General features: G+C 43.4%; 2 protein-coding genes across 2 annotated transcripts in view; both read left to right on the forward strand.

Annotated features, from left to right (window-relative positions):
- The window catches only part of CDC5L (cell division cycle 5 like), a 57,903-nt gene extending 41,116 nt beyond the window's left edge, over positions 1-16,787 (forward strand). Inside the window, exons 10-12 of the mRNA XM_085857365.1 lie at positions 5,438-5,608; positions 16,311-16,391; positions 16,533-16,787. Of these exons, the coding sequence (XP_085713491.1) occupies positions 5,438-5,608; positions 16,311-16,391; positions 16,533-16,772 (492 nt within the window). The 3' untranslated portion in view covers positions 16,773-16,787. The remainder of the gene's footprint in view (positions 1-5,437; positions 5,609-16,310; positions 16,392-16,532) is intronic.
- Positions 5,615-15,929, forward strand: LOC147011884 (uncharacterized). The gene is given in 3 exon segments (XM_085857370.1): positions 5,615-11,797; positions 11,800-11,825; positions 11,828-15,929. Coding segments are annotated over 3 exon segments (1,095 nt in total). The 5' UTR covers positions 5,615-11,139; the 3' UTR covers positions 12,239-15,929.
- Positions 16,788-24,104: the final 7,317 nt, after the last annotated feature.

A 24,104-nucleotide genomic window follows, 5' to 3' on the forward strand; every position in this document is an offset into this window, starting at 1 on the left:
GTGCACTGCTCTGCCCTGTGTACAAAGTGCACTGGTCAAACCTGCAACAATGCAGCACCAATGCCATCCTTGCCCGGATGCTGAGGGAGAAACTGAAGAATAAACTCCTGTTTCTCCAGAAACTCATGATGAGGATGATGACCGAGGGTGAACATGTGTCATGTTGTAAATATGTTTCACAAGTTTTAACATTTGTAATTGTTTTGTTAATTGTTTTTTGTTAATGTATTTCATACAATACATGAATATTCTTATTTTTCTCTATTTTTTAAGGTTTCTATAGTATTACCACAGATATGGTGAAAATTGTTCATAGCCCAGGAGTAACAGGTTTAGACCTATGTATAACTGCATAAGGATTTCATTAAATCTTCAAAATATTGTTGAAATTGAATTCCCTGCCCCAAAAACCATATATTTAGACTCATTATTTGCATTTTTATGATGTTTTAAGCCTGAAATATGAGAAAATCTCAAGCCGGCGGCCATCTTGGACGCTGTCGTGAATTTCTCAGCCCCAAGGGAGATTATTGGGGACTTTTAGTATGTTATTCCTGACAGTTTTCTCAACTTTTCCTGAAAGTTTCAGCTTGTTATAAATTTTTTTCGGGTCAAAACCTATTACTCCTGGGCTAAAGTGAATGCGATCGTGTTTGACTGTTTGATGCAGTGTTTGACTTAAACCTGACGGACGTAAAAACTTTATACAGTAACAATAAAAATGGTTTTTATAACCATGGTTATAACAAGAATGAACAAAGAAAATGTTAATAAAATATGACTTACAGATGATTATTATATCATTATACAGTATAATATACATACGGTATTTTTGCATAGACCTATACACTATAAATAAAGGTCGGCCGACTTACGACCAAATCGACTTACGACTGGTCGATCGGAACCGATCGCGGTCGTAAGTCGACGACTTACTGTACTTGATAAATTTGATAATGAGGTCGAATTTTCATTCCCAAAAAAAACATTGCCACAATCTATCAAACTCATCCTTAATCATGTGAAAATGCCAATCTTATCAAACCGATCCTTTTCCCCACGTTCCTGCAAACCATGTGCTGCATGCATTCTCTTATAATGAAAAATCTGCCAGTTGGACGACTCAAGCTAATTGGACTGTGCAGCATAAAAGCCCTCTGTGCTTTGCGAACACACCTGTTTTTCATTCAACAGACACCTTTCACAAGGGTGGTAAACCCTGTCTTACAGCCAAGTCCGTCTTCACACAGCCTTAGTTGTCAAGGTGTTTGCGACTTGGCACAAAATTAGTATATATAAATTGGCAAATCTGAAGCAGCCGTCGGGCTTGGGTATCCAAAACTACTTGTATTTGAGCATGCAAAGGCAGCACAGAAGAAAACTTGGAAAATCATGATCTAAATGAAGGCAATTAGAAAACGACACTTACGTTCTTGTGAAACTGCTGATGGAGCAATTAAGTGACAATGTCGTTCACAAATAAGTTGAGCAGAAAAATATAAAAGTGTATAAACAGGAATGTGCAGCAACAACTATGTACTATAAATATGAGGGTAAAAGAGCAATCCTTTTAGTAAAAAAAAAAAAAAACATTGAGAAAAACCACAAATCAAGGAAAAGGTGAAACCAAGAGAGCTGGCTTGGGGATGCACACACCAACAGCAGGGTTGAGGGACAAAATAGAGGAGACTTGAAGAAATAATGGATCTGGGGAAGGATGAGAGCAAGGGAAGGACACAGAGGTTCAACAAGATGGATACAGCAACAAACTCTCAATCACAGAATTGAAAAGAAACACTAGAAAACCCAGAAAGAGGTGGGCTTGAGAGGGTTAATGTGGGTGGAAAAGATCCCGGTTGTGGTTGGTTGTGAAGAGTTGTCTTTAAGCCCTGGAGGCAAGAATTAGGTTGAAGAGACTGAGGAAGTTGGTTCCACAGGCAGGAAAGAGAAACTAATGGGCTTAGGGGAAGGAGGGGTGGGGATGTTTAATGTGGGTAAAAAAATATTGTTTTGGATTGGGGATGATCTGAGATGGTGAACAGCTGTCTTGAAGAACTGGAAGGAAGGATGAGATTGAAGAGAATGTGGAAGTTGATTCCACAGGTGGGGAAAATGGAGGAAGAAATGAGTGGAGGTGAGCAGTGAGTCTGGATTTTGGGAGTTACACCAGAAGGGGGTTGCTGGCAGAACCTTTTCGTGCCCAAGAAAAGAAGCTGTGGAAGATAGAGGCCATCGACCTGTCTGTGATGAGAGTAACAGGCCCATAAACTCAGCTTCTTAGCCGGAGATTCCAATGATTTTGAAGGCCATGGTTTCTCGGGCCTTAAGCTAAACAAGGTGTGAAGCAGAGGTGTCAGCCCAGAAGTGAGAGCAGTACTCCAAGTCATGGATGAAGGCTTTGTAGGTAGATAAAAGTTCACATTTGTCAAGGAAACACGTACAATTTCGAAGGATGCCCAGTTTGGTGCTGGCTTTGGAGGCCAACTTGGATATGTTTTGCTCAAAAGAGACGGTAGCTGATGATAAGGCCCATAAGTTTGAGTCACTGAACTTCAAGGGGATCGTTAAAGAAATATATGGGAGCCTTTGCCAGACAGTCCTTTCAGAGAGACAGAATGTGACATTTTAGGGTAGAAATAAATATTCAAAGTGTTGGACTATCAAGGTCTGCAGAGAGTGAAGAGGTGCTATATGCCTGTCTGAAGAATGGAGGATGTCAGAAAGATCGTTGATAATGATGAGGAACAACACAGGTCCAACGCTGTCTTGGGGAACTTCGGCCCCAATAAGGAGAGGAGATGAGAGGATACCATTAAGTGCCATGCACTGACTACAAGAGTGGAGGAAGTTGATAATCCATGAGAGGCGATGGCTTTGCATGTGAAAGGTAGGGTGCCAGATTGTGTGAAGTGCTCAAGATGTGTCCAGAGAGACTGTCCTTGTCTCATCTCCAAGATTGAGGGCATACATCCACTGTTGAGAGAGATGCCATTAGTTTCATGAAATTTGCATTGTTTCAGAGTATATTCCAGAAGTTTGCTCCATCATACAATTCTGGATCTCAGTTCAATTGACCTTTGAATTGCTATCAATATATTTATGCAAAGGTGTCACCTGTGAAGAAATCCAGGAACGTTTGATGTCTACGTATGGTGAAGGGGAACCTTCACATTACACAGAAACCTCATGAACATGTAGCTGGCTTTCAGTGTGGATGAGAGTCCCCTTAAGATTACTTCAGGTCAGGTATAGCCAGCATATGTTAATGACCCAGAAACTGGTTGAGGCATTTATTATTGAGTGGTGGAGGGAAGGGGTGGGAGAGCTCACTGAATTTACCATGAGTTCTCAAAGCAGTGTTTTTGCCATCATCCACAAACAGTTGGGCATGTCTATATTACCAGCATAATGGGTTCCCCAAACAGCTGGAATCCTGTTGCAAGCTTTTCAAACTGTTATGCAAATCCAGCTGACTACATCGCTCACTTGGCAACTTGTGAGGAATTGTGGCTTCACCACTGCGATCATAAAACTCATTTTTACCTTCGCATTCTGCGAAAGGTTATGTTTTGGTCGCTGTGTATTTATTTATTTATGAATATGTGTGTTTGTTTGTTATTCGCATAACTCAGAAAGTATTAAACCGAATTGCATGGAATTTGGTGGGATGATTCGTGAGTATCCAAGGACAATTTGATTAGATTTTGGGAGCGATCGGGTCAAAGGTCAAGGGCATGAAAAGGTCAAAAACACTCTTTTGAGCATAACTTCCTTCATAATACAGCTATTGACATGCAACCACCGCCATATTGTTCCATGACTAGATACCTTCCGGATATGTAGTGTCGGATTTGACTAACGTCATCGGAAGTGCGTCTAAATGACGTCACAAGATGACGTAAATTTTCAATTTTCGATCTCATCAGTTTTGATCATACCGTTTTGTAGGACTTACCTTAAGGACGTCACACACCAAATTTGACTTCAATCGGACTGACCGTTATGACGTCATTGACGTTTGAACATGACGTTTTTCAATTGTGGCTAAAATGTCCTGATATTTTACATTCAAATATCTATATAATTTATAAAGCAAAGTCTCCCAAATCCAGCCATTAGGATCAGTTCCAAAATATCTGTTTATTGATGTACAGGTTTTGCCAATTAACTCTGTAGTCAAGGTCACACTCAAGGTCAAAATATACTTGTAGGCATAGCTTCAGATCTAATAGAGCTATTGACATGAAACCAACGTTAAAACGTTCAGTGAACTACGAGCTTTCAGAATGGTAGTCCCCGATTGGACGTGACGTCCCCGGAAGTGCGTCAAAATGACGTCAAAAGATGACGTAATTTTTCAACTTTTTAATTTTTCAATGTTTATCATTCCATTTTGTTGGACTGCCTTCAAGGATGTTACACACCAAATTTGACGTCAATCGGACTGACGGTTGTGACATCATGGATGTTTTAAAATGACGTTTTTCAAATGTGCCCGGAAAAAAGTTGCGGCGGCGAAGGTATGCGCTCTACCGAGTGCCCTTTCTCCTAATCCATTCAATGGAAGCACAATGGATCACTGCCACCCAATACATTTTTCACCCAGTCGTCACCTGGCAAAATCATGGCCTTGATTACCTACAATGTTATTGGAATTCTGCTTATTGACTATATGCTTTCAAAACTACAATTGCAGTGGAATATTGAGCCATCTTCATGTAATGATGGCAGTAGTCTATGAAGATGAACAAAAAGGAAATGTTCACCAAAGGTGTGCTTCTCTTTAATGACAATGTGCTTGTGCACAAGGCCCATGCTGCGCAGAACACCATTCCTCAAGATCCAGCCCTCAGTGGCTTGTTCATTTTCCCATCTGAAATCCTACCTGTATGGCCGCCGGTTTGCCAATAATGAGGAACTGTTAGCAACTGAGACATGGTTGAAGGAGCAATCGAAAAACCGATAATTTACCTGCATAAAACTCTTTGTTGGATAAATAGAGCAAGTTCATTATTGTCGTTGGATATTGTTTTATAAATACACAGGTTGGCTTGGCTTGGACTGTTGTGAGCATCTAATTCATCATGTTTTCTAAATGCCCTTTATAACTTTTAAAGAATTTGCATGTCTCCTCCATTTTTCCTTTTTCCTCATGTTTTTTTTTATCACTTTCCCCACACCTTTCCCATACCTTTTTCTGTATTTTCTTGCCTTGCTTGTCTATTGACAACAGGAAACTAAAGCATTATTATTTTTCATTTGACATAATTTTTATACATGTTGCTGAGTAAAAAGCCTTTTATTTAACAACAAAAAAAGGTTAAATTGAGTCATCATGATGTTAGTTCCCCCAGTCTTACACTGTGTCCAAACATGATAAAGGGAATCCCAAATTCACCTTTGCACTCAGCAGTGAAATGTCATTCTCTTCAAACAGGAGCGCGAGGCTCGTTCTCACCTACGCTGGAGTCTTCAATCCCTGCCAACTCCTCGTAACGACTTTGAGATTGTTTTGGGGGAGGAGGGTGAGGATCTTACAACCTCTGAAATGGCTGATAACCGCGAACCTTTTGTGGAAGATGCTGCAGACGCGGATGCACGAATGCAAGTGAGTGATTGCACTTGGTGCGATCCCACATTCCCAGAGGCATGAGGTCTCCTTCCCCCATGACACAATCTTCTCTGCATGGCTGCTTGTAAATACCAAAGAACCCAGCCTGATGGATGGGTTGATTCCACCAGAATTGTTGTGTTTTATTATGACTTTAATGTCCCCACTTGGAGTGGCCCTATGTCATACATATTTACATCTAGAGAATTGGGGTACTCCCCCCACCCTGTACCCATCAGGTTATGATTTTTTTTTTTTAAACCACCAAAAAGCTTCCTGTGAACTCCTTCTCTCTCCCTCCCCACTTCACCGAACTACCATTTCCTGTCATTGAGCAAACGATGTACATTTCCTGTCTTTGAGCTGTTATATTTTGTGAAGCTCACATTGAGTCTTAAGCAATTAATGTTGTGCCTTGTTCCTTGCTTCTCCCATCTCAAACTACTTTCAGAGGCCATTCTTTCCCACTCTTCCCTCTAGAATTTCATACAGGAAGTACACCGCCACCTCTTGTCCTGTGCCATAATCTTTATTACCCCCATTAGCCCAAAGGGCTGAGGAGCTCCTTCTGAGCCAACGACCATCCATATCTGGTGCCCAACTGTGTCTGTGAACGTCCTGCAGCTGGGGTCCTTCTTTCCAGGAGCTTGGTGGCAGGATTTGCACTCTGGCCATCATAAAACACTTCATTCCGCAACACACACAGAAAACGTAGATAAAACTAAAAACCCACTCTCTAGAAGTACTTACTGTGCACCTTCCCTTCACAGGGCAGCTCAACGGATGGTGGGATTCGGGCAAAGCCTTCGGGACCCACATTCTTTGATGAAAGGAGGAAAAGCACGAGATAACCTTCCTGGGTCGGGTTGTGGTGGTGTGTGTTAGGGTGATGCTGAGGTATCGTCCACCAAATGGTTATCTCCTTGGGTTAACCAGAGCTGGTCCCTTCTGGTGGGTTCCTGGAATGTCCTCACCCGAAGAGAGTATGATCGCCTGTCTATGCTATCATCTGAGCTTCGGCGTTTGAAGATCAGTATTGCAGCACTCTCTGAGGATTTGAGACCACATAGTAATGAGATCATGGTGGGTAGTTCCACCTACTACTGGTCTGATCGCTCTTATGGTTACCATGCCAAAGGAGTTGCTGTAGCTGTGTCCATTAAGCTGACTCCTGTGATAATTGAGGTAACACCAGTCAACGAGTGTATTATGAGTGTGGATTTGTTACTCGGTGCCATTTCCCCCTTCTCTGTATATGCTCCGACTGAGTCGAGTGATCTCACTATAAAGGAGACATTCTCTGCCATGCCTGAGTCTGTGGTTGATCAGTGCCCCAGGCAAGATACTATTCTAGTCTTGGGGGATTTAATTGCATCGACTGGCACTGATGGGGATGGTTTTGAGACATGTGTTGATCCCCATGGGTCTGGAATTGTGAACCAGAATATGGCACACATTCCTTGACTTTGCAAGAACTCGTAGACTTAGGTTGGCTGGTTCATGGTTTCAGTGCCCAAAATCTCATTGCTGGACTTAGTATTCCAACGCTGGTGGTGCGGCAAAGGAGATTGACTATGTGCTCATTGATGGTTGCTAGAGTATTATCCAGAACGAAAGGGTCTACCGGAGTGCTCACTCCCCAATTCCGACCACAGGCTTGTAGCAACTTTGAAGTTGCAGCTCAACTCCATGAGATTGGTGCCATACCAGTCGAGGCTGGATGTTGGCAAGCTCAAGGATGAGAGGGTAGCTGAGGAGTTTGTGAGCATGGTGAGTGGGGATTTTGGAGATCTGGTTGTTTCAGGGGATCCTGAAGAGTTGTGGAGTGCCTTCAAGACGACCATCCTTGATGTTGCCAGTGGCTGTCTTGTTAACCCACTGTCAGGCGAAGAACTTTGTTTCCCAAAATACACTGGATACTATTGACCAGGGTCACAGGGCCAGCCTTATTGGCAGAGCTGAGCTGTTCAGACAGCTGAAGCATAAAACTGTATATTTGCTGAGGGCGGACAAGGAGGCCTATGTGCATCACGTGTGGTGAATTGATTCTCATCCTGCTTGCAGACGAACTTGTGCATTCCTCCAAGCCTGTTAGTCTGGGATCCAAGGCCCATGAATCCAACTTTGATGTGACACCCCTGCTGTAAAATTTTTGGCACTTAAATCATGTTTGTGGGGGTGTAGGACACCAGAAAAGTGACTTTGGCAAGTTGGATCGGATTGTGCAACTTCTCCAGGGACGATTTTTTTTTTACTTCAGCCAGCAAATCCCAATATCGAAAAAACTAGGGGTAGGGGAAATGCAAATCCCTGTATCTCTTGAACCCTACATCTCACAGTCACAAAGTACCACTCATTCTTTTTGGTAGAATGTCAGCTTTCAAATGATGTATAACAAAATTTGATTGGATGACCTCAGGGGTCAGGGGAGGTCAAAAGGTCACAGAAAGTAGGTTATGCTGAAAATCTAGGCCTTACATTAAACAAATTGTAATTTTTCTGCCTCATAGTGTTACGATAAAGCAATCCTTGATATTATTGTGTTCTTTACATCCCCCTGATGTTTTTTGGAAAGGAAGGTTAGGACTGAAACATTTTGCCTCTTTATTTTGAGTGTATTTGGGGGGTCATTTTTTCAGAAATCCACATAATGCTGTATTTTCGTAATTAATTATATTCGCGTAAAATTAATATGTTACTATCATTCATGCTTCCCCCTATATCTACCATAACCTAATGATGTTTTCTCCTTTTTTCACACAGGTACGGCCCTCATATTAAAGAATGGAGCCTGTAATAACAGTGAAAGGTAAAGGAAAAAGGACTTTTCTGATCGAAAATGACTATTCAAAATGTTTGGTCTGCCAAACAGTATGTGATGACAAGGGGTCTCTGTACAAGCCAACCAAAAGAGGTCTGCAAACATTTAAGAATGCTGTCGAAATCAGGAAAGACGAGGGGCATCAAAGACTGGGGTGACCTTCAGGACGCAGATGATTTCCTGTCAAACAATCCTCTGTGCCATGTAAAGTGTCGCAGTGGGTATACACACAAAAGGTCCCTTGATGATGTAATTTCTGCTAAACGGGCAAAGGATGAGCAAGGTTGTGGGGAAACTTCAGAGGGAGCCAGTAAAGGAGACAGAACAAGTTCCATGGATTTCAAAAAGACTTTAAAAACTGTGTGTTTTCTGTGTGAAAAGGAACGTGATTCAAAAGGGGACAGAACATTGATACTAGTTAGTACAATACAGAGACAGAAATCAATTCATAAAAAGGCAAAGGAACTTAATAACAAGGATATTCTATTCAAAATAGATGGTTTTGGTGACCAGTGCCGAGACTTAATTGCAAATGATTTCCGCTATCATGTGAGGTGTATGAACAAGTTTATGAGTGAACGTAGCAAAACTGAAAATAAAAGTCGAGACCCAAGTTTGCATGACCAGGTGTTTCAAACACTTCTGTCTGAGGTTACATCAGGACTTATGATTGACAGGCATGTCTATTACATTCGCCAGCTTTCAAAACGGTATGATGAAATGTCGAAACAGCGTGGTAATACTGCACAGCAGCCTTATAGAACTGATAGGTTGACAAAACGATTTTTGGATAATTTTGGCGCCGACATTCAGCTCATTACTTTGAACAATGGAACTCTAATTTGTTCCTCTTCTTTGACCATCAAGGAACTTTGTGATGAGGTTGTGGGGCTCAATGCTGAAGTTGACGAATGCCAACTTTTTGCCAGATGATGATTATGATGGGGACAATTTTATTACAAATGTATCAGGTAGTTCATATCCTCTGGCAAAGCACTTGCAGATGGAAATAAAATAGGCTGCAAAAAGGGTGCCTCAAGTTCAGGGGACTGCAATTGAGATTTCTTACAAAGAGGCATCTAATCAAGTTCCTGTAGATTTGTATAATCATTTGGCATGGTTGATAACAAACTGTAATGAAACTACAGATGAAGGGGGAAAGGTTCAGATTCCTAAAGACGAAAATGAGAAAGTTCTGAACTTAGCACAGGATGTTATGGGATACTTAAGCAACCAGCCACTCCCAAAACACATTGGGGTTGGTCTTCATATTCTTAAACAAGTGCGGATCAAAAACCTAATAACAAAAATGAACAGTTTTGGAAATGGTATTAGTTCTGCCACCACTCAGCGATACCTCACAACAATGGCAAATGATATTTCTGAGAGAGAAGAGAGGGAAGGAATATTCATCCCAACTAATGTTATTCCTGGGCATTTTACACAGTTTGCACTAGACAACTTAAATTTCCATTCTGACACAGAGGATGGTGGCAGCCTTGATGCCACTACCAATATCATTTACCAGTACCGAGAAAGACCTGATGTTGAGCAGGCTGGAATGGTTCTAGTCAAAAAAACAAGGCAATTAACGATCAATGCGCCAGAAAAGTTTGTACCTGTGGACAGTAATCTTGCACTGAAGGACAGAAAACAAGCCAGATCATTGCATGGTATTCAAATCTGTCAGGGTGACGACAAAGAAAGCGGCACTCTGGCTGATGAAAACATCGTTTGGTTTCTTTTACGGATGTTTCCAACCGAAATGATGACCATTGTAGAAGATAGCATGTCTATTTCTTCTCCAACTTGGAACAGTTTCTTCGAACTTAGTGCTGGGCAAGAAGCACCAAAAACAACAATTGGTTATGGCCCACTGCATCCCAAAACTCCTACAAGTCCTGATGTCAAAACCTCATTGGATTACTTCATGCCAGTGAGCCTTAAGTTTGGGCAGCCAAAAACGGTCATCACTTGTGACCAAGCAATCTATGATATCTATGATATGATATACGACATAGACAAAGTGATGAAAATCAAGTTGACGGTAACAGAAAAAATGAGAAACCCATTTTCAGATGCTGTTGGGACTGACAAGCTGATCAATATTTCTACAGGAGAAACACTTACCTCACTGGAACTGTTAGAAGCAAAGCAACGTGGGGTGGAGTCAATGAAACTTGCCAGTTCTACCAATGCTGACAAAATCAGTGTGCCCATGATAACAACATTTGCAACAGCAGAATAAAGGAAAGAAGAAGCAAGACAAGGTCAAACAAGTACTATCTGAGGAATGTGGAGTTACAAGGGCCCTTTGTTTCACTCACGATCTAAGTGATGAAGCAAGGATTGATGTGTTCAGTTATGAATGGCTGGAATACCCGCCATCTCTGTTTGAACCAGACAGGGATGAATATACCATGCGGAAAGGAACCAAATCAGACTTTATAGTGACACTACAGGATAAGGTTTCTGATTCATGGGTGCCTTTGAAGGAATTGACCATCAGTTGTGCATCACAGTTAGTTTATCTTATTGATGCGATGGCATTCATCCAACGTTTTCAGACTCTAGGTGCAAGTACATTCGGGCAACTTCAAGAGAGGTACAAGAGTATAATCATGAGGATGAAACCTGTAAACCGTCAGGAGGTACACTTCATTGGTGATAGGTATGACTTTGGCCTGCAGAGTCTAAAGGGGGACGAATGCCACAGACGGGAATGGATGTGAGCTCACCTGAGTATGTTCCTGCGGACACTCTGGCCATTCCTGCATGGAAAGGATTCCTGTCAAACCCATGTAACAAGGCAAATCTACTGTCATATCTCTCATCATGTTGGTCAATTGCCTCTTCACCTGATGGCTTCAGTCTGGTACTAGGAATTTCGCCAGATGCGACACGTGTCACAAAGAATGGAGCAACTGCCATTTGTGAGCTGCACTGTCCTTCCCATGAGGAGGCAGACACTAGAATTTTTGCACATATAGCGAACTGTCCAGATGAAAGTGTTGTGATCATTCAGGCGACTGACACGGACATTATACTGCTATCATTGTACCATTTTCCCAGGCTAATGAATATCAAACAGCTCTGGGTGGAAAAAAATGACCTCTTCCTCCCTGTTCATGACTTGGTAAAGTCACTGGGTGAAGCTGTGGATAAGGACCCTTTGCAGTTAACTGACACCTTGCTTACTTGTTATGTCTTGTCAGGCTGCGATTCAGTCAGCTATCCATTCAGACGGGGGGAAAAAAAGAGGGCAGCAACAGTTGCACTACAACTTGTAGGCAAAATGCCAGCATTTTCGAGTTTTGTCCTCACTGATTCAGGCCAGAATGATGAGTTGATCAGTGAAGCTCACAGCTTTTTTGTGATCTTTATGGCAGAGTAGACTATACGACTATACGTCCTTAGATAAACTCCGTGCTCATTTATTTGCTTCCAGCAAAAGGGATCTGCGATCTCTGCCTCCAACTGAAGACACCTTTCACTGTCACGTTCTAAGGTCTCTTTGCCAGATCAGCCTGTACAAACAGGCCACACTTGCCAACTCAGCCCTTCTTCCACCTGATAAGTATGGTTGGTATGTGGAAGATGACAGGTTGCTTCCAATCATGAAGAAAAAGTCATCAAAACCTGCCATTGCGAAATTGTCTTTCTGCAAATGCAAGAAAACGCCGAGCTGTCTGAGGAACTGCCCATGTGAAAAAGCGGGTGTGCCATGCACCATAGCATGCACCTGCAATGGGGACCAAGATAAGTGTGGACGGTTAATGGGTGAAGACAGTGATGGCGATGAATAAACTTTTCATTCTCAGTTTACCATGTGTCGTACTCCATAACATAGTACTTTTTCGTGGCTGAGAGCGACTCAGACTTTGCAAGTACATGTATGACGTACAGAATTTCCAGCGAATATAGCCCAGACTTTATAAAATCCATTCAATGCTTAGTGTAAAAGTTAGTGCCTATTCCCTACAGTCAGGAATCCATGACTATCTCACAAATTTTCAGGGAATACATGGATGCGAAAAGCAATCACACTTCTGCCACAACTGTATCATAGTTACAACACAGTAATTGCTGGACACGTAAATGCCCTCCCCCCCCCAAAGTTGGGGCTCATGCTGTATGGAATAGACAATGACTGTAACATTGTTTTACCAATGCATTCATATGTTTAGATATTGTGCTGTACAAAGTTTTAGGTCACATTATCAATTACTGTGAAAAAATCTGATGGTATCCAAAACCAAGATTTTGGGTTTTCAGTTGCCGTTTTTTCCGCAAATAGCTTAAGAAATAGCACTAAATAGAGTGGCAAGATGCTATTTAATCCTAACCTTCCTTTTTCAAAAACATCAGAGGCATGTATAGGACACAATTATGTCAAGGGTTTTCATAATAAAATTCTCATAGCAGTAAAATTATTACTTGTTAATGTAAGGCCTAGATTTTCAGCATGACCTACTTTCTGTGACCTTTTGACCTTCACTGACCCCTGAGGTCATCCAATAAAATTTTGATATACATCATTTGACAGCTGACATTCTACCAAAAAGAATGAGTGGTACTTTGTTACTGTGAGATGCAGGGTTCAAGAGATACAGAGATTTGCATTTCCCCTACCCATAGTTTTTTCGATATTGGGATTTGCCGGCTGAACTAAAAAAATCATCCCTGGAGAAGTTGTGCAATCCGGTCCAACTTGCCAAAGTCACTTTTCTGGTATCCTACACCCCCACAAACATGATTCAAGTGCCAAAAATTTTACAGCAGGGGTGTCACATCAAAAGTGTTATTTTGCACATTTTTGGCCCTTGGATCCCAGACTATGTGTTTTGGTGTACTGCAGTTAGAGCAGAGGGTGGTAGGCTCTTGACAGAAGAGTCTGAAGTGAAGGCCTGCCTGGCCAGTTACTTTGAGTGGTTGTACCAGGCTCACCTACCAGCTGTTAAGTTGGATGTCAGGGGTGTTACGCTCCCTTCTGCTGACCCTCAAATCACCTGTGAACCGCCATCGTTTGTGGAAACACAGGCTGCGGTGAACCAGTCGAAAGGGGGCAAAGCTCTTGGGATCTGTGGCATCCTGACCATGTACAAAGCTTTCATCCGCAGTCTACTGGAGTACTGCTACCCCTTCTGAGGTGGTGCTCCTGCCTCACACCATGGTCAACTTCATGCTGTGGAAACCAAGGTTCTAATGATCATTGGTATCTCCCGCAATGAAGCTGAGTCTTTGAGTCTCTCACTCTCTCACCGAAGGCAGGTCGGTGGTCTTTCTGTCTTCTACCATCTTCTCTCCGGCCTTGCCCACCCTTTCCCCCTTACCCCCCCCTGCTCTGTCTGTGATCTGTCCCCCCTCCCCCCTATATTTCCTCAGGGCGCTAAAGGTCCGCCAAAAACCCCCTTCTGGTGAAACTGCCATAATCAAGAATCACTGCTCACCTTCACTCTTTCATTCCTCTTTTTTCCTGCCTCTGGAACAAACTTCCACACTTTCTTCAATCCCACCCCAACCTCCATTTCTTCAAAACAGATGTTCACCACCATCTCGTATCTTCCCCCATCCAAAATATTGGTCTTTACTACCTCTGTTAATCTACCCCAATCCCACCTCCTTCAAAGTCCCTGTTTTCCTTCCTGAAAGTCCCTGTAGTACCATCTTGTTTACCCTGTGTATCATGCCCCATCCCACTCACAGATATCCTATTGTCTTTGTTCCCCACTATTTTGTGCTTCCCTCTCCCTCCCCTCTTCTACCTTGTTAAATGTTTCTGTGTATTAGCTCTTACATGAGCCTCAACTTGGTATACAAAAAAAAATCCATTCTCAACTTCTCAACGCTGGTGGAAGTGCTGTATACATGTCATTGCATGCAGTTCTGTGCTCTGTTTGGAGATTATCCCAACTGATTGGAAGAGGGACCTTGTTGGCCCTCTCTGGAAAGGGAAGGGTGATCAGATCGCCAGGACTGCAACAAATACTCAGGGCTGATGCTGCTCTCAATACTGGCAAGGTCTTTTCTCAGATAATTATTGATAGGGTGTGCCACCATGTCTTTGAGCACCAGCACCCAGAGCAGTTGGGCTTTTTGCTAAAGAGGTCAATGATTGACCGTATCGTTGCTCTTTCGGTCCTCATAAAATGCAGACGAGAGATTCAGCAGGGGTTGCTCACAGCCTATGTTGATATTTGCAAAGCATTCGATTCAGTAAATTAGCGTGCCCTTTGGAGGATTAATTATCGGTATTCGTGGGGTACCACCAAAACTGATCGATCTGATTTCTGACCTACAGTATACTCTGGTACTGAGAGTGCTGTGAGGTGTGATGGTTTCATCTATGACTTATTTCCAGTTGTTACTGGAGTTTGGTCAGGGTGTGTGTACTGGCTCCCACACTTTTCAGTGCTTGTATTGACTGGATTCTGGAGAGGATGTCAGAAAGATCAAGCTGCGGTGCATCATTTAGGAGTGTCAAGATCTCTGATCTTGATTTCACAAATGATGCAGTCACCTTTGCGGAGACACTGGATATCGTTACGGGGGGCCTGGCAGGTGCGGAATGAGGAATTGGAGCCACTGGGATTATGGGTTTCCTGGTTCAAAACGAATATCCAGGCTTTCATTGACGTCTTGGATGCTGCTATTTTGTCTGTACCTGTTTGTGGCGAGAATGTTGAGGTCACAGAGAGATTCACTTACCTTGGCAGTGATATTCCTGTCTCCGCATGCTGTGAGCCAGAGGTTGAGTCTGGCTTGAGGAGTCGTGGATTCACTGGATCGTGGGGTGTGGCGCTGTCGGTACATATGCAGGAGGATGAAAGTCTGAGTCTTTAAGTCTTTGGACCTTCTAGTCTTGCTCTACGGATGTGGGACTTGGACTCTGACCAAGGATCTGAGATGGAGACTTAACTCCTTTGGTACCAGGTCTCTTTGGAGAATCCTTTACTGTCACTGGTCAGATTTTGTGTCTGTCAAATATTTGCTGAGAGAGACTCGGATTACATTTATTACCTGTATAGTCTGTGAGCATCAGCTGCAGCTGCATGGACATGACTTGTTTTCCCGATCCTGCTCACGAGATTCTCTCAGCAAGAGATCCTCGTAAGTGGAGGAGGCCAATGGGCCAACAACATGCCTCGTGGTTGCAGCTGGTTGATCGGCATCTCAAGGAGATGGGGATGGCCAGACAGAGGCCCTTGGAGTACTAGTGAAAAGTGGATGCAGCGACGTACTGCTCATGTGCATGCTCCCATACATGACCTGATGTGACCTTAACCCTTGCTCATCCAACCCTCTTACTTGCTGGTTTCAACTCTCTCTCTCTCTCTCTCTCTCTCTCTCTCTCTCTCTCTCTCTCTCTCTCTCTCTCTCTCTCTCTCTCTCTCTCTCTCTCTCTCTCTCTCTCTCTCTCTCTCTCTCGCTCTCTCGCTCTCTCGCTCTCTCGCTCTCTCGCTCTCTCGCTCTCTCGCTCTCTCGCTCTCTCGCTCTCTCTCTCTCTCTCTCTCGCTCCCTCTCGCTCCCTCTCGCTCTCTCGCTCTCTCGCTCTCTCTCTCTCTCGCTCTCTCGCTCTCTCGCTCTCTCGCTCTCTCGCTCTCTCGCTCTCTCTCTCTCGCTCTCTCTCCCTTTCTCTCTCTCTCTCCCTTTCTCTCACTCTCCCTTTCTCTCTCTCTCCCTTTCTCTTTCTTGTTCGTTCATTCCCTTGCTGGTTTAGCCCAATTGTTGCCCCGCTACCACCATTGTCAATTCATCCTTGCTCTTCCTTGAGCCTTGCACTTATAGAGAGAAACAGAAACTAATGAAGAGGTGGGTTCTAAGTTTGGAACCTGATTAAAGTACATTGTCATGGTGAATTATGTGCGCTATTTGTAGGCAATACGAGAGGCAGAGCGTTTGCGAGAACTGAAGCAGCGACATCAGGCTGTTCAGAGAGAAATGCCACGACCCACACAGGTATAGTGTAAAGACCGGTTTCCCTGATTGATTATAATCAAAACAAGAACCTTTATTATTACCCCACCAAGCCAATTGTCTTGTGAATTTTGATCTTTCCTGGACAAGAAGACAACTTTTTTGACTAATATTATTCTGCAGGTGAATGAGGCTGTGTTGCGGCCCGTACCTTGGGAGAGTGGTCTGTCAGACCTCCAGAAGGCTGAGGAGATGGTAAAGCAAGAGATGCTTATCCTTATCCACTACGATTCCCTCCACCATCCTGTGTCAGGAAAAGCACGAGGTGGAACACAGACATCAAACACCACTGACCATGTGGCTTTCTTGGAAAAACATCCATATGAGAAGATGAATGAAGAGGACTTAAAGAAGGTGAGATGAGCAAAAGCCACCTGCAGCACAACAGCTTGCCACTCCACCGCAGTGCCTGCAACCTCATGTCTCCATGATTATGCTCTTTATCTGGTCTACCATGAGAAAAGTCAATAATTTATATTGTGATAAAAGCATGAAACTTGCCATGGATATTCTCAATAGGTCAATTTTTAAGAAAGAAAAAAATAACTTCAGCGAACAGAAAATCCAAGATGGCTACTGCTTTTCAAGATGGCCGCTCAATACCCTGCACATGCAAAGTGAAAAGTGGGGTTAAGCGATTGGTTCACTTCTGTCTGTCTGTCCTTCTGTCTACAAATGTCAGTTTATGATCGAGGAACAACTTATTTATATTGAATGCTGTATTTGGAATATTAATCTGAAAACGAACTTGTAGTTTAGCAATACATCGGCTCTGAATTTATCCTGATCGCGCATGCACAGAGAGGAGCGAGAAAATGTTTTTACTCTGTTTGTCTGCCTGTCATGCAGTCAAACCAAATGGAAAACCATTACAAACAGGATGACCGTTTTTACAGCCATTTTTCCCTGCTGTGCAGGGGTTTGGCTTTTTCTTGAGGCAATGTTTTATGGCCGGATGCCCTTCCTGACACCAACCCTGGTCGCCTCTTACGACACACAGGGATATGGTATACCTATTCTAACCGGGGCATACACCGGGACCAGTACACTGGCACTCATTCCGCCGGCCTCGGAAGGATGACAGGCTGAGTCAACCCCCTGGTGTTAATTCAGCAGCCAACGGGGCTTGAACTCAGGACACTGGGATCCCAAGCCGCCACCCTAACCACTAAGCCAACACCAGGCTTATTCCAAACAGGAAACTTCCTATTTTTTAAGGATATCATAAAGGACACAAACAAGAGGTACGAATAACTAATGCAATGTGTTAAATAATGTGGTGTAAAATACACTGCATAAACGGTAGTAAGGTTTTGTTTTTTTTACATCAATGGCAGAATAGTTTCTTTCATTTGACCTGTAAAAAATTTTATTTTATAAATCGATTTAATGAAATACCTGAACACTGTATAACACAAATCACCTTTTTAGCACTTCAAATATCCTTCCATGGAGCAGTAAGTTATTTGTGCAAAATATTACGGCATCTTGCGTCGCCATGACCAATGAAATTTGCCGCTCGTCGACTCCACCCATGCACTTGTTTTTCAAGACAGCACAGGGTAAGATGTTCAATGAATTCTCCATTTATGTACTTAATGCATCTTTTCTATGCATAAATAATACATTTGATTGCTTTATCTCATTTGACAGTAGTTTTGCTATTATTACGTCTCCAAAATGTTGCTTAACATTTGCATTCTTAAGTAAGCTTACTGAATATTGGTAAACTATTCAGGAATTTTGGGAACCTTCTTCTCTTTCCACTCTCCTCGTTTGAGTGTGCACCTCATATGTATTTTCAGAGCTTGGATGTTGGAAGATGGAAATACTGGTGCCATGAAAAAGATGTACATGCTCTCTTTTTAGTTGGGTTACGGTCAATGTCAAGAGAACAGTAATTATTCGGAATGCTTAAGAAGCCCACTTACACGGTCTTAAGTCTATACACAGAACATGGTGCACCATCAATCATTCCGGGGAAACGTAGATCAAAAGAAAGTAAATAGGGTGCAGAGCGAAGCGTGGGTAAGGCTCCTGCCTCACCTTACACAGATGCGTGTAAGCTCGTGCCGCATACAAACCCATGCAGACTTGTGCAGCGTACAAGCTCCCCCTTGGTGGCTCTTACGGTCTGAACAGGCACAGGCAGTGCAACTTGTGCCACGTGCAGTGTGCAAGCTCCCCTTTGGTGGCACTTGCGGTCAGAACAGGAAGAGCTTAGGCTTGACCAAAGGACTCTTGGTGACGAGAGCGAGACGAGTCGAGACCTCTCGGCAAATGAGACGAGTCGAGCTATACGTAGAAAAGTGTCGAGAGCAGAGTCGAGCTATACGTGGAAAAGTGTCGAGAGCAGAGTCGAGCTATACGTGGAAAAGTGTCGAGAGCAGAGTCGAGCTATACGTGGAAAAGTGTCGAGAGCAGAGTCGAGCTATACGTGGAAAAGTGTCGAGAGCAGAGTCGAGCTATACGTGGAAAAGTGTCGAGAGCAGAGTCGAGCTATACGTGGAAAAGTGTCGAGAGCAGAGTCGGGCTATACGTGGAAAAGTGTTGAGAGCAGAGTCGAGCGATACGTGGAAAAGTGTCGAGAGCAGAGTCGAGCTATGCGTGGAAAAGTGTCGAGAGCAGAGTCGAGCTATACGTGGAAAAGTGTCGAGAGCAGAGTCGAGCTATACGTGGAAAAGTGTCGAGAGCAGAGTCGAGCTATACGTGGAAAAGTGTCGAGAGCAGAGTCGAGCTATACGTGGAAAAGTGTCGAGAGCAGAGTCGAGCTATACGTGGAAAAGTGTCGAGAGCAGAGTCGAGCTATACGTGGAAAAGTGTCGAGAGCAGAGTCGAGCTATACGTGGAAAAGTGTCGAGAGCAGAGTCGAGCTATACGTGGAAAAGTGTCGAGAGCAGAGTCGAGCTATACGTGGAAAAGTGTCGAGAGCAGAGTCGAGCTATACGTGGAAAAGTGTCGAGAGCAGAGTCGAGCTATACGTGGAAAAGTGTCGAGAGCAGAGTCGAGCTATACGTGGAAAAGTGTCGAGAGCAGAGTCGAGCTATACGTGGAAAAGTGTCGAGAGCAGAGTCGAGCTATACGTGGAAAAGTGTCGAGAGCCGAGTCGAGCTATACGTGGAAAAGTGTCGAGAGCCGAGTCGAGCTATACGTGGAAAAGTGTCGAGAGCCGAGTCGAGCTATACGTGGAAAAGTGTCGACAGCCGAGTCGAGCTATACGTGGAAAAGTGTCGAGAGCCGAGTCGAGCAATACGTGGAAAAGTGTCGAGAGCCGAGTCGAGCAATACGTGGAAAAGTGTCGAGAGCCGAGTCGAGCAATACGTGGAAAAGTGTCGAGAGCCGAGTCGAGCAATACGTGGAAAAGTGTCGAGAGCCGAGTCGAGCTATACGTGGAAAAGTGTCGACAGCCGAGTCGAGCTATACGTGGAAAAGTGTCGACAGCCGAGTCGAGCTATACGTGGAAAAGTGTCGAGAGCCGAGTCGAGCAATACGTGGAAAAGTGTCGAGAGCCGAGTCGAGCAATACGTGGAAAAGTGTCGAGAGCCGAGTCGAGCAATACGTGGAAAAGTGTCGACAGCCGAGTCGAGCTATACGTGGAAATGTGTCGAGAGCCGAGTCGAGCTATACGTGGAAAAGTGTCGACAGCCGAGTCGAGCTATACGTGGAAAAGTGTCGAGAGCCGAGTCGAGCTATACGTGGTAAAGTGTCGACAGCCGAGTCGAGCTATACGTAGAAAAGTGTCGACAGCCGAGTCGAGTGTGTGTGTGTACATTTTTATATATATTTATATATATATATATATATATATTTATTTATATATATATATATATATATATATATATATATATATATATAACTATATATATATATATATATATATATATTTATATATATATATATATATATATTTATTTATATATATATATATACTGCTCTGGAAAAAATAAGAGACCACTCCAAAAAAAATTTCAATCAGCATCTCTACATGTATGGCAGCCATTCCATTCCAGTGTCTGTTGAATTCCAACACAGGCACACCTCATTCTACTTAGTGAGGTACTGATTAGGTGATCACCTGAACCGAATCTTATTTAGCAATGAAAAGTATAAAAACCACTGCTGTGGTCATCACCATCCTCTTGCAATAGGATGGCAAAAACAGTGCTAGTAGTACCTCAAAAGTAATTGGAATCAACAAAATAACTATTGACCATGCCAAAAGAGTTGAATAGAAAAGTTTTGAGTGAGGAAAAGAAGGTCAATTCTGGCTTTACTGGCAGAGGGATACAGTGAGCGTCACGTTGCTTCCATCCTTAAAATTTCAAAGACAGCGGTTCATAAGAACAAGGTCAAGCAGCAGACATTGGGGACAACAAAGCTACAGACTGGCAGAGGGTGAAAACGACCTTCCACTGACTGGGATGAACGCCAACTTATTTGAATGTCACTCAACAACTGTAGGATGACATCAAGTGACCTACAAAAAGAATGGCAAACGGCAGCTGGGGTGAAGTGCATGGCGAGGACGGTTCGAAACAGACTCCTAGGGGCAGGGCTGAAGTCGTACAAAGTTCGAAAAAAGCCCTTCATCAATGGGAAGCAAAGAAGAGCCAGGCTGAGGTTTGCAAAAGACCATAAGGATTGGACCATAGAGGACTGGAGTAAGGTCATCTCTGATGAGTCCAATTTTCAGCTTTGCCCAACACCTGGTTGTCTAATGGTTAGACGGAGACCTGGAGAGGCCTACAAGCCACAGTGTCTCGCACCCACTGTGAAATTTGGTGGAGGATCGGTGATGACCTGAGGGTGCTTCAGCAAGGCTGGAATCGGGCAGATTTGTCTTTGTGACTCATGACTCAAGCCACGTACAAGGTTGTCCTGAAGAACACTTGCTTCCTTCTGCTCTGACAATGTTCCCCAACTCTGAGGATTGGTTTTTCCAGCAGGACAATGCTCCATGCCACACAGCCAGGTCAATGAAGGTGTGAATGGAGAACCATCAGATCAAGACCCTGTCATGGCCAGCCCAATCTCCAGACCTGAACCCCATTGAAAACCTCTGGAATGTGATCAAGAGGAAGATGGATGGTCACAAGCCATCAAACAAAGCCGAGCTGCTTGAATTTTTGCGCCAGGAATGACATAAAGGCACCCAACAGCAATGTGAAAGACTGGTGGAGAGCATGCCAAGACGCATGAAAGATGTGATTGAAAATATGGGTTATTCCACAAAATATTGATTTCTGAACTCTTCCTAAGTTAAAACATTAGTATTGTGTTTTTTAAAAATGAATATGAACTTGTTTTGTTTGTATTATTTGAGGTCTGAAAACACTGAATCTTTTATTTGTTGTTATTTTGACCAGTTGTCATTTTCTGCAAATAAATGCTCCAAATGACAATATTTATATTCGGAATTTGGGAGAAATGTTGTCAGTAGTTTCTAGAATAAAACAAAAATGTTCATTTTACCCAAACACATACCGATAAATAGTAAAACCAGAAAAACTGAAAATTTTGCAGTGGCCTCTTAATTTTTTCCAGAGCTATATGTGTGTGTATATAAAAAAAAAAATATATATATATATATATATATATATATATATATATAAATGTGTGTATATATATATATATATATATATATATATATATATATATATATATATATATATATATATATATTGTTACGGCTGTGGAAATTCGCTGTACACCATAAAGGTTACTTAGATTAGCTATACCGGTAAGTGAGTGTTCAGATCGGTCCCCACCGTTGTTTAGAGGGATTTCTTCGTGCTCACCGGGCTGCGACTCTTTGAGATAGCCGTTTTTCTTTATCTGTCGTTATTTTGAGCCACCATTGCAACAAACCTCCACGCAAACAACAACCGCCACCAACTACACCACAACGCCCACCACGCTCACACCACTCCCACAACAATCACCACCATCTTCGCCACTACGCCCGCTACGAACGCCATCCTCCACGGACCACGGTAAGACGGTTTCCACGTCGAAAACCGTCCGAGAAGGATTGGCAGAACAAAATCTCCTGCGAGCCTGTGGGGTTTTCCCCGCGCTTGGTGTGAAGGAAAGGGGTAGGGCAGCTAGCTGCCGATTGGTGGATGCACGGCGTGAGGTGGTCGGGGTGAGGGAACGCCCCTTTTCGGGAACCTTCTCGAAGGGAGGCGGAGCCGAAAACGGGGAGGAGCGAAGGGCGGAGCCCCACGCTATATAAGGCGGACCGCCCCGCGGGGCTCACCCTCTCTCTTGGTGGTCGAGGTCAAGTCTTTTTTTGTCTGGGTCGTCGACGTCATCCTCTCTGTCGGGGTCGTGCTGGATCTCTCTCTCTCTCTGTTTGTCGTCGGGGTGGCCTTCGTCGTTCTTTGTCGTCGAGGTCGAGTTGTCTCTCCCTCCCTCTCGTCTTGGCGTTGAGCGACCTGTCGGTGAAGGCACGGGCCGGTGGCGAGTCCGGGCGACACCTTGGAGACGCAGACGGGAGGCGCAGCCCTGCCGGCGGTGTGGTGCGAACCTGCGCGTCTGGCAAGGAGTGCCGGAGAGAGCTCGCCGACCGTCGCACCACGAGGGTGCAGGTAACCAGCGTCGTTATCGTGGGCCCATTCGGTCATCCACGGCCCACGGCCATAAAGGTTTACGAACCTTGTCTACCCCCTTGCCTATGAGGGGGTCATTTCTTTTGTTCTGTGTGAATGTTGTCGTGGCACCATCTGTTAAGTAAAACTGTTAAGTGCTTGTAAATAATAATTATAGTCGGTTGTATTGCTTTCTATTTGCCTTGCTTGTAAATTGCATGACTGCCCTTGCTTGTGTTGTGTGTGTAATACGTGTGCTCTATAATAAATGTCCTTGTGTGCAACGTATCCGTTCGTCGCGTCCTCCTTTCACCACATTGAAAGTGCCATCTTGCATCGTGGAATGAGTAGTGGGTTTTGAACACCCGAGTAAAGAAGAATCACTGAACCGTCGAGGTCGGCGATAACACCGCTCGGTTATCCCTGAAGCACGGAACGAACCGCTTAAGCGGTTCGTGTCCTAAGTCAACCTGTGGCGTGGTGCAACCCCTCGGTAGGTTACCCGCGCGGGTATTTAGGTATATCGACATTCGGCGATTCACCCTATTTTGCGCGGGTAGAATGCGGACTGGGTTGTGGTGAGGTTAAACCCCCACCTGTGACTGGCTCCTGGCGGTAGTTCCAGGAGGGTCACGACTGAATTGTCCGTCCGGTGGGCGGCGTGGCTGCCATTAGAGGTACGCGGCCGATCGCACGCCAGGTGGGCCAGAATTCGTAACAATACATATATATATATATGTATATATATATATATATATATATATATATATATATATATATATATATATATATATATGTATATATATATGTATATGTATGTATATATATATGTATATGTATGTATATATATGTATATATATATATATATATGTATATATATATATATATATATATGTATATATATATATATATATATATATATATATATGTATATATATATATATATATATATATATATATATATATATATATATATATATATATATGTGTTACGGTTGTGGAAATTCACAGAACACCATTCAGGTTCCCCGAACGTCAGTTATTCCGATAAGTGTGTGTCCAAATTATATTTCCCCACCGATGTCTAACGGGAATTATTTGTGAG

This window comes from Eptatretus burgeri, chromosome 15 (genome assembly GCF_056783735.1).
Source record: "Eptatretus burgeri isolate ZD-2024b chromosome 15, Ebu_testis_v1, whole genome shotgun sequence".
Lineage (NCBI taxonomy): Eukaryota > Metazoa > Chordata > Myxini > Myxiniformes > Myxinidae > Eptatretus > Eptatretus burgeri.